The sequence below is a fragment of the Coptis chinensis genome, chromosome 7 (genome assembly GCF_015680905.1).
Source record: "Coptis chinensis isolate HL-2020 chromosome 7, ASM1568090v1, whole genome shotgun sequence".
NCBI lineage: Eukaryota > Viridiplantae > Streptophyta > Magnoliopsida > Ranunculales > Ranunculaceae > Coptis > Coptis chinensis.
In genome coordinates, this window is record NC_141462.1 from 20,472,201 (window position 1) to 20,487,546 (window position 15,346).

Here is a 15,346-nt window from a genome sequence, read left to right on the forward strand (position 1 = left end):
CTTCTCTAACACTTAATAGAATAACAAATCAAGTACATTTTACATAGCACTTGACTCGTGTCCGACACAACAAATCAAGTACATTTTACACAAATCATTAAGTCTTACAAAGAAATCATTGAAGTCTTACACATAACACTTAACTTAACCTCGGTCTTACAACAAATCCATAACACAACACTTACAAAACCCCATAAAAACATAGCATTAATGTAGTCAAGACTCACTTTTGTGAAGAAGCTTGAGAGGATGTTGTACCCTTCCCGGACCTCTTTCTTGGAGGTGGCATTGGTGGCATTGCATGGTATGTTCGTGGTCGGCCTCAATGGAGCAACACTTTCTTGAGTTTGAATAGGTTCAGACCGGCTAGGTTGTGGACCTTGTGAACTTCCAAATAAAAGTTCGGATGGATGATCTTGATTAGAAACATTTCCCCCTCCTCCCCCCCAGCACCTCCTCCCTCCTGCCTCTTCCACCCCCATCCTCACTTGCGGTCCCCTCTTGGCTCCCATCCGTAGCATTTCTCCCCTACCCCTACTCCTCGCTTCTACCACCTCTACTTCCTCTCCCACTTGCGGGCGGTTGACTCCCATCTTCACTTGCGATCCACTTGGCTCTCATCCTCACCACTTGTACCCCTACCCCTACCTCTAACACCTCTCGCCTCTACCTCTTTGGCGGCAAATCACCTTCAACAACTTGACTCCCATATTCACTTGTAGGCGGTTGGCTCTCATCCTCACCACTTGTACCCCTACCCCTACCACCTCTGCCTCTACCTCTTGCTGGCAAATCACCTTCAAAGAACTTGACTCCCATCTTGTGCATTGATTGGTCCGAGAAGAAAGGGGTTTGGGAGTGGCCTTGTTCTTGGTCTCCCGTGCCTTCCTCTTCCTCTATGAAATTCTCTCGCAAAGAATGCAATGGCAAAGGGCTTCGTGATTGACATTATCTCCCACCGACCTCCTTGACAACCTCTCGGCATTATGCCCATAAACTTGGCACCTTGAACACCTTACTTCCCGTTAGATTCATCGCACCTCTTCTTCTATTCACCCTTGGCACGCCAGTCAGTCTTTGTCCGATTGGTGGATAGATATACTCTTCTTGAGTAGCTGTTACAAACACACTACTATCGATAACATACTACAACTATAATACCAAACATGAAATGGAGTGCAACTATACTTACAATAGGCCATTCATCTTCATGCAAGTAAGGTACAATGTGACCAAAGACAAGCTCTTTTGTAAGTTCTTTGCAGAGAAATAAGGGCTACAATACCTAAAACAACACAAATGGAGGTATAATGATTCACGTAGAAGATGTAAATGATTCACATAAATGACTCACGAAAGAAGAAGATAGAAATGACCCTTCACGTAAAAGACAGACATAAATGATTCACAAAAAAGACATAAATGATTCCACAGTATAGCAGAAATTATTCACAAAAATGATTCATAGAAAGACAGGACATAAATGATTTTTAAAATGGGGGGTTTAGTCAAAACGCTATCCAACTTTGGGGGGTTTAGTCAAAACGCTACCAAACTTTGGGGGGTTTAGTCAAAACGCTACCAAACTTTGGGGGGTTAAGTCAAAATTCCCTTTAACAAAAAGACAGAAAGACAGGACAGAAAGGATTCACAGAAAGACAGAAATGATTCACAGAAAGAGAAATTCAATGATCTTACTCAATCCATTGTTGCCTCCTTGGTTTAATGACAGCTACAGCATGAAGGCAAGGAATGCCAGTGACTTGCCATTCATGACAATCACATGTGTGTCTCTTTAAGTCCACATTCCACCATTTTCCAAGAAAGACATTAGTCACTAAAAATGTGCCTTCAATTCTTTGAACCACTCACATTCAAATTTCCAATTTTGTCGCTAAGGTCAATAATAATATCCTTAACCCTTGGCACTAAATCATTATCATTCCATAGCTCACATTTCTCTTTCTGTCATATAATAACTTCATTTGCAAGATCATCACTTGTGAAATCATTTTGACAATGGGTTTGTCCCTAGCCATCAATATATGACTATTCCATGCTTCAAAAAGTTGTTAGACAAATGATCGGACTTTACACACTTCATCAAAGTATGATCTTGCCCACAACCTTGGGTCTTCACCCATCGATAGTCTTTTGCTCCACTGTCAAGCTTTTCCACTCATCCATCGGGTTTGTAAACTCGACTCACGAATATGTTTTGGCAAAGACTCCGGGCTTCAAGCTCAACTCCTCTCACTTAGTTTTCATGTTCTTGACCATGTGTGCGAAACAATACCTCCTCGGGTTACAACCCGGGAAAACAGCTTGTAATCTACCGAACCACGATCCCTTTCGCTTGTCGAGATAATAGTCAACTTTTTGAGGGGTGCCTATTTAAGTGTGGTGCCATCTTCTCTAGAAAATCAGTCCATGTCTCGTATTTTTCAGCAATACACAAATAAAAAGCAACAGGGAACAATCCATTGTTACCATCCAATGCAATAATAGATAGGCATTAACCTCCATGCTTCCCCTTCAAGAAACAACCATCGAAGTCCTATCATAGGCCTACAAAACCTTGCACAAAACCATCTAGACTAGCCTTGAATGCAATACACACAAATGTAAAAGTATGGAAATTTTCATGTCTAGAGTGCTTTGCAACACTTCCCTGGGTTAGCTTGCAAAAGTCAGCCTACACAACTCGTAATTTTGCATAAGAAGTATCATAACAACCATGGATCTTCTCCATTGCCATGTTCTTTTGCATGCCAAGCTTGCCAATACTTAATCCTAACTTGATACTTATCCATCATTTCCACCATAACATCATTAGGTGTGTATACCACATAATGAAGCCTCATTTCTTTCTCAAGTCCGGTTGCTATCCAAATTTGCATTTGCCATTGGATTCTTGTCTTCCCTATCGGACTCACATGTATGTGTGTTCACCAACTTCCTACACTTCATTGTATGTTTATTTGGTAACACCCTCACATAAATCATCCAGGGGACAGACCATCACCTTGCATTTCCATTCAATCTTATTACTATCATTTCTTGTGTATTCAAAGAACAAACTTATTACTAATAGCATAAAGTCCGACATAATCCCTACACTCATACCTATCCTTCCAAAGATCGCCTTGAACCTCCAACTTCAAAGATTGTGGAACCCCAACCACTCCTTCATCACTTGGTATGTTGTATGTTTTCTCCAAGACCTCATTTATCCTACCAACATCCCTTTCATCTACAACATTATCATTTCCTCTCAAGTTTTCTTCAACCAACTGTTCTTCTTCACTATCACTCTCTCTTGCATCGGTATGTATTCTTCATCCGATGAGAACTCACTATGGTAAGCCTCTTCTCATCAATCAATTTGATCCACATTTAATCTACCCCCTTCAGATGTGCTCCACCAGTTGGGTTTCATCTACATATGAAATTAAAACCAATGTAATTAGACACTCGTAATAGAAAAAGGTTACATATGAAATTAAAACCAATCTAATTAATATACCATTATCGATTGGTCACATTAGCAAAGATTTACAACCGAAAGATGGTCATCCACTCCAAAGTTTAGAAAATCCAAGTTGAAGTAGTCATCAACAACTTCATCTAATGAATAAGGGGTAATGAGATATGTAAGAAGAATAAATGAAAAATAAGCTCGGAAGTAAACCCAATAAATGAAGATGTACCGCAACTTGAGAAAGAAGAGGCTTGGGAAGTATAGTTTGCCTTACTTTTCTTTTTGACTCTGTTTAGAGTCGCTTTATGACTTAGAGCTTTCTGGGTCTTCCTTCAAGAGACCAACTAGTTTGGGTTTCCACCTCACCCAAATGGTCCCTCCAAGTGATTCACCACTTAAAGTCCAATGGCTGAGACCCACTACCATCAATATTGTACTCTAAAAAGTTTTCTACCCTTACATGAACCACTTGTTAAGTCCACAATCCTATTAACTTCTTCCACAAATGGCTACTCATCGAGATCAAATTCAATCCCCTTCTTATATTGTTTCCTCCTACAATTACAACATCATCATCACTTACTTCTTCCCTCATCGCCACTTACTTCTTCCTCATCAAAGACTACTACTCGACAATTCCTCAACCTCCTCGATAATTTTCACATACAAATTAGTATATCCACTTCTATCGGCTTTTGCATAAACCCACATATACTTCAAATCATCATCAAAAACTAGTTGCCTTAGATTTCCTCGTTCATTCCAATTAATCTCAATATAGGATTAGGATTACGGTCGACTTTTTTTTTTGTGATCCACTCAACTAATTCTCCATGTTTGCCTTCTCGCCATCAATTAACTCGATTTAGTTCATGCCCACCCATATACACATTACCCCTAACACCATCCCTAGTAGCTTCTCTCCATTCACCATTAATATGCAATTTAAGAACTCGATACCTTAAAGCAGCCATTTTCTCTGAAACTACAACATACAACAAAATGAGAATTCCCCTTACAAGTAATCAACCTAAACCCTAAAACAAAAGGGTAGAAACACATAACAGAGAGAGAGAGAGAGAGAGAGAGAGAAAGACTGTGAGTACAAAAAATGAAACAAAAATGTAATCTCCACATACAGAGATCGAGAGAATCAAGAGAGACTTACCAACAATCTCCACATACAGAGATCGAGAGAATCAAGAGAGAGAGAGAGAGAGAGAGAGAGTTAGATTAGGGCAATATTTGGGTGGTTTTCCCAAATGGGTATTACGTTTTAATGTGGCGGGAAACCCAACATAAGGGCAAAATGGGTATTATGTAAAATACGAGAGAGAGAGTACAAGAATTAAATAATGGCAACGTTTGGGGGGTTTTCGCAAAGCTAGGTTTAACGTGTTAATGTGGGTGACAATATTTCATAAGGGTAAAATGGTCAATAGCTAAAATACCAACGTCTGTTACACACAAAATTGACGGAGTGGGGGGCAAACTCAAATGATTTTAAAAATGGGGGGTTTAGTCAAACCGCTACTCATATGTGGGGGGTTAACTCAAAATTCCCCTTGTTTTTTTATCCTTTTTATCATTTTTTGAACAGATTCCCTGCCAAGCGGAAGAGTTGATGGTCATCCAATCCCAAAAAATTATCAAACCAAATGGAAATTTTAAGACTCGGCTTGAGGTCAGATTGATCTGGTTTACTTGGTTTGGGCGAATGGAGAAAATGATCATTTCCAAGATTGGTTTAGGATAGCCGGGTTGCATTTCTCTTGCTCTTCATTTTGTCTTATCAAAGCTTGTCAAGTCATCAAATGCAGCTAAAATCGTGTATCACATTCAGAATTCCATCAAGTTATCAAGTTGCTGATTGGGCACATCACATTTGCTTCCAAAAGAATACCATTCTATTTTACAATGTACTTCAGCTAATTTGCGTAGGATCCCGTCTCACATGAATTTTATCAACTAATTCCAAGTTATGACAAAAGAGACCTCGATCCCATAGATATATAGATTAATAGTTCAAGAAATTAGAACTGTTTATACTAACAGATTACCAAAAAAATTGGGACTAAGCAGATTCCTTGGCAAAATACTTGCTAAATGCAAGCCTTTTCATACTTGTGAGTTGTGTGACCTTATCACAAGTGTGAAACAATCCACACCAACAAGCTAGCTCAGTCCGTCAGTACCAAGTGAATTCTCTGCAATGTCGTGGTGCAGAAAATATCCAAGCACCTGACCAAAAGGTGCATTCTTCCTGAAATTCTATTTAAAAAATATCAAACACTCCTGAACTCCATGAGACAGGGCAGAATACGTTTTACAAAACTCATATACTCTACATGAGACCATGAGGAGACTAAAGTGGACAGAATATGACATTACTCTACATGAGTATTGTCACACATCAGGGCATCTCGAGATTTAAACTGGATAATGATTCTAAAGAAAATTACCATGCCAAAAGATACGAGTAATAAGATCCTCAAATACTACTACATAGATGTCAGAGTAACTTAGAAGCTGCATTCATCTCATACTAGTTCAGTTATGAGATACATTTCTTCACTCCCTCAATTCTTAAGTAATAAATAAAAAGCCTGCTCCATGCTCCAAACTACAAACAGTACTTGACAATCATTCTAACTTCTAACCACACTTCCAGTGTATTACATTACACAACAAGGACACAGATTGATAAAAAGCCGGAGAAAAAAAGAGACTTCTCAGAATCTCACGAATCAAAGCATCCAAGCGTCATCAGATCAGGAGTTTCTCAATCGCATCCTGCATTTGCATACAACAGATTTCAGAATCCATATGTAGGAAAGTAAGATGTAATGAACAAATTAGCATAAAAGTTTGACTTGACTGTACCTTGAGCTGCTGAATTTGAGATTTCAATTGACTTCCCTCATTGCTTGTGACAGAAGCAGCAATCACAGGTCTCGTAACTCCACATGCCCGGCCAAGGGCTTGTTTGGAAGGAACAAATACATAAGGGACATTCTGCATCAATTAAATCCAGATTACAAAAAACCTCTAGTGTATATACTCCAAGGATTACAAATAAATAGAATGATACCAAAAATGAATATCTTACAGTACTGAAAACATTACTTGAATAGCAAAAGCATAGGAAATAGGAGTCACAGGAAGATCAGCAAAATGTTGTTACAGCCCATCAGATAAGAAACATTTGTTATTTAGCATACCATTCTTGGGGCATATTAGAAAGATGGACGATAAACTAAGTATCTTGTACTGTGATTCTTTTTTTTGTGATCAAGCGGAACTACCATCTCTTTTTCAACTTATTCCTTCACTTTAGTAATATATACATTCATGAAGGCAGCGTGAATGTACCTGCCAACACAAATTGTTCATGTGTCATTGGTGTACAGTAAATTAACATGCTGTCTGCAAGCAACGTGAAAGTACTACACACCATCATGAATGGTTAACTTGTTTGTTCTGCAAGCAAGCCTTGCAGTAGCGGGCCATGAGAAATTAATTAGTGCAGTTACAAATTATCACTTCTTTACGTATTCACACAAAATCCCAACCTGAAGGACACTGAAAATCAAGCTACAGTATCAAGAGGACAAACATATCTCAAGTTACTAATTAAAGTATAACAACATCAAAATGAGAATGAGTAAAAAGTAATACCCTTTTTAAAGGACAGTAACTTCAATAATCTGCATCCCTAAACTTAATGAAATTCCCAAATAAAAAAATATGTGGTGTAATTAGTGATGTCATTTTTACATATTCCCTAAACCAAAATTAAGTCAATGGTAGCCCAAATACATACTTGACGTGATTTAATAACTATCTAGGGAAACCACTATATGTAATCATAAACAACCAACAGCAGTCCACAAAATACCTTATCTTCGGCGAGTAGTGGAAGATGGAGAAGGATTTCAAGTGGTTCGGTATCAGCCGCCATCACTATGAACTCAGAAATACCCCTATTAAGTGTCTTAGTAGCTGAAACCACAAAATTAAACAAACCCCACAATCAATATTGAAACAAAACCCGCAAACTTTTTTTTAAAAAAAAGGTCAAAACCAAAGTACCTTCATTAGCACCCTTCTTAAGCTGTTTATAGTTAGCAGCTTGTTGAACAAGATCCATAATAGTAATCGTTAACTGTGAATCTGCTAGTGGGTATGCTTTTGGGTTCACTGCTTCAGCCGTCTACAAAAAACAACGTTAAATTAATTAGCAGAGAATAAAAATATGAACTTTAATGATTAAAGAGAAGAGGAAAGAGAATTTTTTTTTACCATTGTTGGCAACTCTGGGGAAGGCAGTCGAATTAGGGTTTTTGAGTATAGGGCTTAACAGCAGAAAATTTGGAAGAGGGAAAGACGAAAGAGGGTTTATGGGTTTATTTATAGGGAGAGAATAAGGAGTATCGAACTTTGATGGGGGGGTTTTTATGTTTGATCGTGGCCGTTGGTTTTGTGGGTCCGGGTTTAGAAGAGTTTTTTAGGTCCATTGAATGTTTGACTTTAGTTTAATTATGGGTTTCGTTTTAGGGTTTTCTGTAGCGAAGCGTGATTTAGAGGGCAATTAAACATGTTCTGTTTAGTGGACCAGACCAAGGAGGCAGGAACGGAGACCATGTGTTCATGGGTCGGGAGCCACAATTGGGACAAGAGTACAATGCTTGGGCCTTGATTCGACTGATGAGTAAATTAAATTGGGTGGAAGTAAATTAGAAAGTAGTACTGTACTAGACAACGTAGAGTTCTCAATAGAACCTGAAGTTGAACAATCCAACTAAACGAGTTTTTTTTTGCTCACAGCTCTGACGCTCACAGTGCTCACAGAGACAACATGTGGCATACAAAAAAGTCAAAAAAAATAAAAGTTAATAGGTCTCTCTCCCCTGTTTTTACCCATCCCCTTTCTCTTTACTGAGTTTTTTTTTTTTGTCTGAATGAATTGAACTTACAGATATTTAACACAAAACAAATTTGATTGACTGAAAATTTTGCAAGTTGCCTGATATCAAATAGCCGCATTTTCAAATCTCAGTTTGCGTCTTGGTAAAGGACCTACAGATATACAATTATAGATGGAGACAAGTACCATCAAGTTTCGGATAGGCTACTTGTCTGTTGCAAATTGGAAGAAATGTGAGGTTGCAAGGTAAATTTTATTTGTAGGTTTTGTTACATTGAAAATTTCGATTTTTCACTATTGTTGTTTTTAATAATAAATCATATTCTAAAACTACCGCTTATTTGTTGAATGTAGAGTGAACCTACTGTTCTGAACATGGCTTTGGATATTGAAGATGGTGAAGAGATAATTATGGGAGAGGGTCTGGAGAACATGGCCAACAATGACGACGACAACACATCTGGAAAAATCCAAAGTTTGGTTCCTTTTGTTGGTATGCTATTTGATACATACAAAACAGCATATGACTTTTACAATCAATATGCAAAAGCAATTGGATTCAGTGTTAGGAAAAAAACCATGTATAGTGACGCCAAAGGTATTGTGAGACGAAGAGATTTGTGTTGTTCTTGGGAAGGGTATTATCATAAAAAAGACACTCCTTTGAAGCGAAGGGATGATAGAAGATGTGGATGTAAAGCTATGATGATGGTGAAATTCAAAGATGACAGTAAGAAGTATATTGTCACTGTTTTCATGGAGGAGCATAATCATCAACTAGAAGATCCACAAAATGCATTTACATTGAGGTCGCATAGACAGGTAGATCATTCTCAGCAGATTCTTGCTCAAAATATGAGATCTTCGGGATTGCGGGCGACAGATATATTTGCTTATTTATGCACTAAAGCTGGAGGGGCTGAAAATTTGAATTTTTTGGAGTCCGATTTGAATAACTTTCTCTCTCAAACTCGCACTAACTTCTTAAGAAAAGGGGATTCAGAATGTTTCTTAGATTATTTTAGAGACAAGGAGAAAGAAAATAGGTTCTTCTTTCACAAAATTCGGATAGACAGTGACAATTGAATTTGTGGTTTCTTCATTGCAAATGCAAAGTCAAGGTGCGATTATGGTAACTTTGGAGATGTTGTATGTTTTGATACAACTTTCAAAACAAATAACTATAACATGGTTTGTGCCCCAATTGTTGGAGTCAATAATCATGGGCAAACTATTCTATTTGGTTGTGGTTTATTAGATAGTGAGACGACACAGTCATTTGTTTGGTTCTTTGAAACTTTTCTTGAAGCTATGGGCGGCAAGCATCCTATTACGATTTTTACAGACCAAGCAATGGCAATTTCTAATGCAATCGAGCAAGTTTTACCGAATATGCATCACCGGCTGTGCCTTTGGCATTTATTCAAGAATGCAGCAACACACTTATCTAGCATATACAATAAGTTTGAAATATTTTTACCTGATTTTAGGGGATGCATATATGAGCAGGAAAATGATGTAGACTTTGAAGGTGCTTGGAATCATTTGCTTACTCACTATGGTCTTGAAGAGAATAAATGGCTGAACAATCTGTACCTAACAAAGGAAAAATGGGCACAAGTCTTTGTACGACAATACTTTGGTGTTGGCATGACAACGACACAGAGGAGTGAAAGCATTAACAAATTTTTAAAGAAATTTTTTACAGGAAATCTCATTCTGAGAGAGTTTGTGGGTCAATTTGATAAAGCATTGGCTAGTCGACGTATAAAAGAAAGGTTGGCTGATTCTAATAATCGGAAGAGTAGGCCCAATTTAGTTACAGATTGGGTGGTTGAGCGTGAAGCATCTACAAAATACACTAGAAAGATATTCAAAAAAAATCAGGCTGAATGTGTGAAATGCTTTGTTCTGAAATTAGAGCTACTTGATGATAATGGATTTACATGTCATTACACAAGAAGAAAAAGATCGGAAAACCAAATGCAAGGACTCGTAAGCTTAGTTGCATAGCTTCACAAAGATGTGGTGAGTTGTAGCTGCAAGAAATTTGAATTCCAAGGGATCTTGTGTTCACATGCCCTGAAGTTGTTTCTTGAATTGGAAGTGTCTAAGCTACCATCACATTACTATTTAAGTAGGTGGAGCATGAATGCAGCAGCCAATATCGTGTATGATTATCGGGGAGAAATAATTCATGCTGACTTGGATCCATTTGCTACGAGGAGGTATAGCGAATTATCTCATTGTGCTCAAACTTTGGTGGCAAAAGGTACAGGGACAGTTGAAAAACATGCTTTTGCTATGTCTGAAATGCTCCTTATAATTAAAAGTTTGGATTCAATTAAGGAACAAGGTAACACATTTTGTGCTAGCACCTCTAGTGCCCAAGAAAAACAGGTTGATGAGAGCAACATGGGTGCGCCTAGTGGAGATGTATTATCTGAGACCCCGATACCAAAGCAAAATAAGACTCGACAACACAAAGGGCATCACAAAGGTGTGCTAGAAAAGGACAAAGAAAAGGAAAAATACTACTTGGACCAAGTTGAATCACCAACTGGTAATTAACTTTAGTAATCAATTATTTTCAACTAGCAATTCCTATATATTTAAGATAGTTTTATTAATAACTTGGTCTGAAGTAGGTACCTCAAATGCTCTTCCAGATGAAGATCAAATTCTAGAGGCCACTAACGGAAGTGTGCAGTCCACTTTGGTTTGTACCGACTTCTCTGTACTATATTTTTGGCGATTCATTTCTTTTATCATGTTTATTCATTTGATTGCAACTTGTGAAACAGGATTCATGGGTGCCACAAGCATACAATGGTCCAAGTGGTTACTATCCTCTAAATACATGTATGTATCCGGATTTGTCAATGGCTCAAAGTTTTCCATTTCATCAACATGGACCCCCAAGCATGCCAATGATGTCATTTAATCACTCTCTGCTTTATTCACAGGTTTGCTACTTATATCCGATCTATACTAAAATATGATCGTTAAGCTAAGTATCGTAAAATTGAAATTCTAAAGTTAATTTGCAGGCTTCCGTAAGACCATCGGAGTACATAATTCAACATGACATTCCCAATATTCAGGCATATATAAATGAAGTTTAAGTTTTTGTTTTATTTTTTCTTCAAATTTTAATTCTTTAATACATGTTTCTCACTGGTTCTTATTTGGATATGGTGTAGGCAAGAGCTGAATCATCCCGCCCACCCGCCCGCAATCTAGACTTTGTGGATTTCTTTGTTTGAAATGGTATCTTGTTTTGGAAGGTTCGTGCTGAGATGAGAAGAAGGCAAGCAACCAGGAATAAGAGGTCTTCCTTTAGCCGCTTTGACTACGACCCTTTTAGCTACTCCCTTAATTTGGACAATGGCAACTCTGGTTTCTTTTGCTAGTTTACATACCAAGCACCAACATGGCAACATGACTGAATGCTAGATTTTAGTGCAGTGTACCCTCTTTCCATCTGGGCATTTTGATGGGTTTATTTTGTCAAGACTATGTTCCTAGCTAGCTTGTATATAAACTGTAACCCATCTCAATTTTGGCATTTCACTTGAAAATGTAAACATGGCTTTGTAAGTTGAGACTGGTTTTGAAGCTTTGTTATGTTAATTTTGTTGAATAGATAGAGAAGCACTCTCGCAAAGATTTCTCGGCTTCAAAAATTGTCTCTCTAATTCTCTAAATGTAAGACATTCAACATTTTTTGTCTTGTTGTGTTTATGAGATTTGGTATGTCTCATCTCAATTCCTTCAACGTGAAATGTGAATGTCTAACTGTTTTTTTTCGATGTATGGTAACTGAAAGTCTACATCTAATCCTCGTGGATTCACTAGCCGACACTGCTACCAAATTTCAACGTCTGCAAATGCATATTCCCTCTATGTTAATTGAACTTTTTTACTGCTTGCTTGATGAACTTCAATATCTAACTACACAGTTTTTTTAAGTAACTTACTTGTGCAGCTATAATTATTTAATGCACAAATATAATGCTTACTCAAAAGCTTGCAAATTAAGAATGCAGAACAAATATAAATAAAATTCTGTTCACTATCTGCCTGCTCCATTCACCACCTAAAATTGAATGTTGCACCTTCTGCCATAGCTGTTTTAGTGAACTTAAAAGGTTTTACATACGCAATAAAGTGATCGAGGGAGGGTGAGATGAGTTTGAGATGAAAATTTCTTCCAATTTGCAACAGACAAGTAGCCTGTCCGAAACTTGATGGTACTTTTCTTCATCTATAATTGTATATCTGTAGGTCCTTTACCAAGAATAAACGCGGCTATCTCATATCAGGCAACTTGCAAAATTTTCAATCAATCAAATTTGTTGTGTTAAATATATGTAAGTTCAATTCATTCAGACAAAAAAAAACTCAGTAAGGAAAAAGGGGATGGGTAAAAACAGGGGAGAGAGAGAGTCTACGTATTAACTTTTATTTTTTTGACTTTTTTGTGTGCCACATGTCTCCCCTGTGAGCACTGTGAGCGTCAGAGCTGTGAGCAAAAAAAAACTCCAACTAAACTAGTCCAAGTCATTGGGGCACACCCAATGATGTACCATGTACCCTGGGGCCTGGGTAACATCACGAGGCGGAACTTGCATTCGTTGATGGCTGGGGTGGGGACTATGGAGAGTTGGAAGTTCAACCATTACTCTTAATTTTCAGTCTTTTGAAATATCTAAAAAGGGTAGGTTTCCTTGGACTCTAGTCCTTATTCCGTTATATTCCGATTACATTTCACAATTCAAGTTTTTCGATTCTTGATCCGGAATTCTAAATTTCTTAGAATTTCAAAAATTCGACAGAATTTCAAAAATTCCATCGAAATCACGAACTATGCATGTATGTGCCTACAGTCTACACATTTCCACCTTAAACCAATATATAAATAGGGTCTAGGTTGTAATCTGTCACAGCCCGAATTTCTAAACAATAACCAAGTGTATATTTGAAATATAAATATCTCAAACATCACTATGTTCACTTGTTTAAAAACCCAGACTATGACGGGGTGGATACAACACATACAAAACCCTAACATCCATATCATAAAATAATCAACTTAAACTGCACAATCCCCATAATTTTTCCACCATCACTTTATTAAACTATCTTCCGTCCAAATAAAACATCAAACAAACTCTCTGAATAAAAGTCATCACTACCATGTTCTCATGTCATGTTAAAAAGTAAACTACGTTATTACATCCTTCCAATAAGAATCAGACCTAATAAAAGAACTAACGGACTACTCCAGGCAAGAATCCAAATCACACGCCATGGTTCCACTGCCTTCCACCTATGTTCCTAAAAACACACTCACGTTACCAAAACAAAGCAAACATGGGTCAGCAAAATGGAATTTGCTGGTATGAGTAGACTAACCACATATAAACATTTTTCAGTCTTTACTTATCAAACTATCACTTTAAATATATCCTAACTTAATCATTCTCAGCTTGGAAGATAGGTAGTTCCGTCATTTCAACCGGCATAGTTTCTTCCCAAGCAAGACTACCATTTTATTAACTCATTATAATAACTTGTTTGAATAACTAAGTCATTGAATTAAAACTTACCGATATCCACTGCTGTATAAGGGTAGGACCGCGTCCCTGCACAAAATGTTATTAAGTCCTACCCTTCTGCAAAAGAAAGTTATAACTTCTATATAACATATGTAGATATCCTATAGGTATTCAAAAGTAAGCCCAAACACACTCGCATAATCAAATCAATACAACTAACCCGCAAGGCGAATACCTTAGTTCCTCTCTAGGGCAGTCCAAACAATCTGGTCATTCATGGCACATTCAATGAATACCCATAGATAACGCTAACGGGCCATTTATGGCACATTCAATAAATGTCCACCTAACATATGACATCAACAGTCATAAAACTCAATTCCAAAACTTGAGGGGTAGAGAGTTCTAAAAGAGGTGGTAAATTTGTTTACGTATTATTGAACTTTATTGCATATATTATTTCAGAGAACGAATGAGTATATTGATTAATGTATTTTTGGTTTACGCGTTATTAATTTCATGGATGTATAAGTGTCATAACGTTGTGTATAAAACTGAAATATCACATAGTAGTTAATACGCGTACACAAGTATATATAGAAAGGTCTTAGGCTAAAGCCACGCATGCTAATAGCCCTAGACCTATCCTAATAGATCAAATCATAATCCGAGTTAAAAGTCAAACTGGGTCAACTGATCAAAATCAATCCTGATCAACAGTCAAAGTCAACCTGCCCATGGTCAACAGCAGTCAACCAGCCAGGTCAACAACAGTCAACCAGACCTAAACTCCTCTAACCCAAAAGCCCAAAGAATAAGGCCCAAAGTCTAAAACTTAAGTCCAAAATGAAATTCAAAAAGAAAACACTCGAGCCCACATAACAAATTTCGGCCCAAGCCCAACACCAAAAATGAATTTCGCTGTCATCTTCTTCCTCACTCCACCAGTGCCTCCACCACCACAGCCACCATAACCACCACTCGCCACCACTACTAAACCATACGGTTTGATTCCTTGAGAAAACCCCTATATACCTATACCAACCAATCTCAATTCCCTTATACTGTGAAAATCGGGATCGACGCCATTAATGGCTTCTCTGGAGCTTCAACAGCCCCCAACCCACTATCTCCATTCAACCACCAACAATCCACCTCAACCCAACAAAAAAAGTCATTCAAAACAATTCATACATATAACATAAAGACATAGGACGGGTTGGTTCTTATTTGAACACCATTAATGGCTGTTCAAAGCTTCACAACGCACTCCTACAACAATTCCATCACTACTAATCATCCCCCGGCAACCCACAAAACCCATAAAGATCATCTCTTTACTACAAAACACTTTCCAACCACCAACATAATCCTACA

General features: G+C 37.7%; 1 protein-coding gene and 2 long non-coding RNA genes across 3 annotated transcripts; 1 reads left to right on the forward strand and 2 right to left on the reverse strand.

Moving 5' to 3' along the window:
* Positions 1-5,955: 5,955 nt before the first annotated feature.
* LOC147486534 (uncharacterized) lies at positions 5,956-7,950 on the reverse strand. The gene is made up of 5 exons (XM_086574378.1): positions 7,784-7,950; positions 7,574-7,694; positions 7,380-7,483; positions 6,365-6,496; positions 5,956-6,274 (listed from the first exon to the last, which is right to left on the reverse strand). Exons 1-5 carry the CDS (start codon positions 7,784-7,786, stop codon positions 6,248-6,250), a joined length of 387 nt encoding a protein of 128 aa, XP_086430504.1. The 5' UTR covers positions 7,787-7,950; the 3' UTR covers positions 5,956-6,247.
* On the reverse strand, positions 6,714-7,292 carry LOC147486535 (uncharacterized). The gene is made up of 3 exons (XR_015202825.1): positions 7,160-7,292; positions 6,936-7,063; positions 6,714-6,853 (listed from the first exon to the last, which is right to left on the reverse strand). It is a non-coding gene; the product is annotated as an uncharacterized LOC147486535 (long non-coding RNA).
* A 3,000-nt stretch (positions 7,951-10,950) lies between the features above and the next one.
* On the forward strand, positions 10,951-12,000 carry LOC147486536 (uncharacterized). The gene is made up of 5 exons (XR_015201625.1): positions 10,951-10,971; positions 11,057-11,127; positions 11,213-11,374; positions 11,459-11,512; positions 11,612-12,000. It is a non-coding gene; the product is annotated as an uncharacterized LOC147486536 (long non-coding RNA).
* The last annotated feature ends 3,346 nt before the right edge of the window (positions 12,001-15,346 follow it).

Coding starts and splice junctions, on each gene's coding strand:
- LOC147486534 (XM_086574378.1), bottom strand. Junction 7,484..7,573: donor TAAGAAGGGTGCTAATGAAG/GTACTTTGGTTT, acceptor TTGTGGTTTCAG/CTACTAAGACACTTAATAGG. Junction 6,497..7,379: donor CACTACTCGCCGAAGATAAG/GTATTTTGTGGA, acceptor TAATTGATGCAG/AATGTCCCTTATGTATTTGT.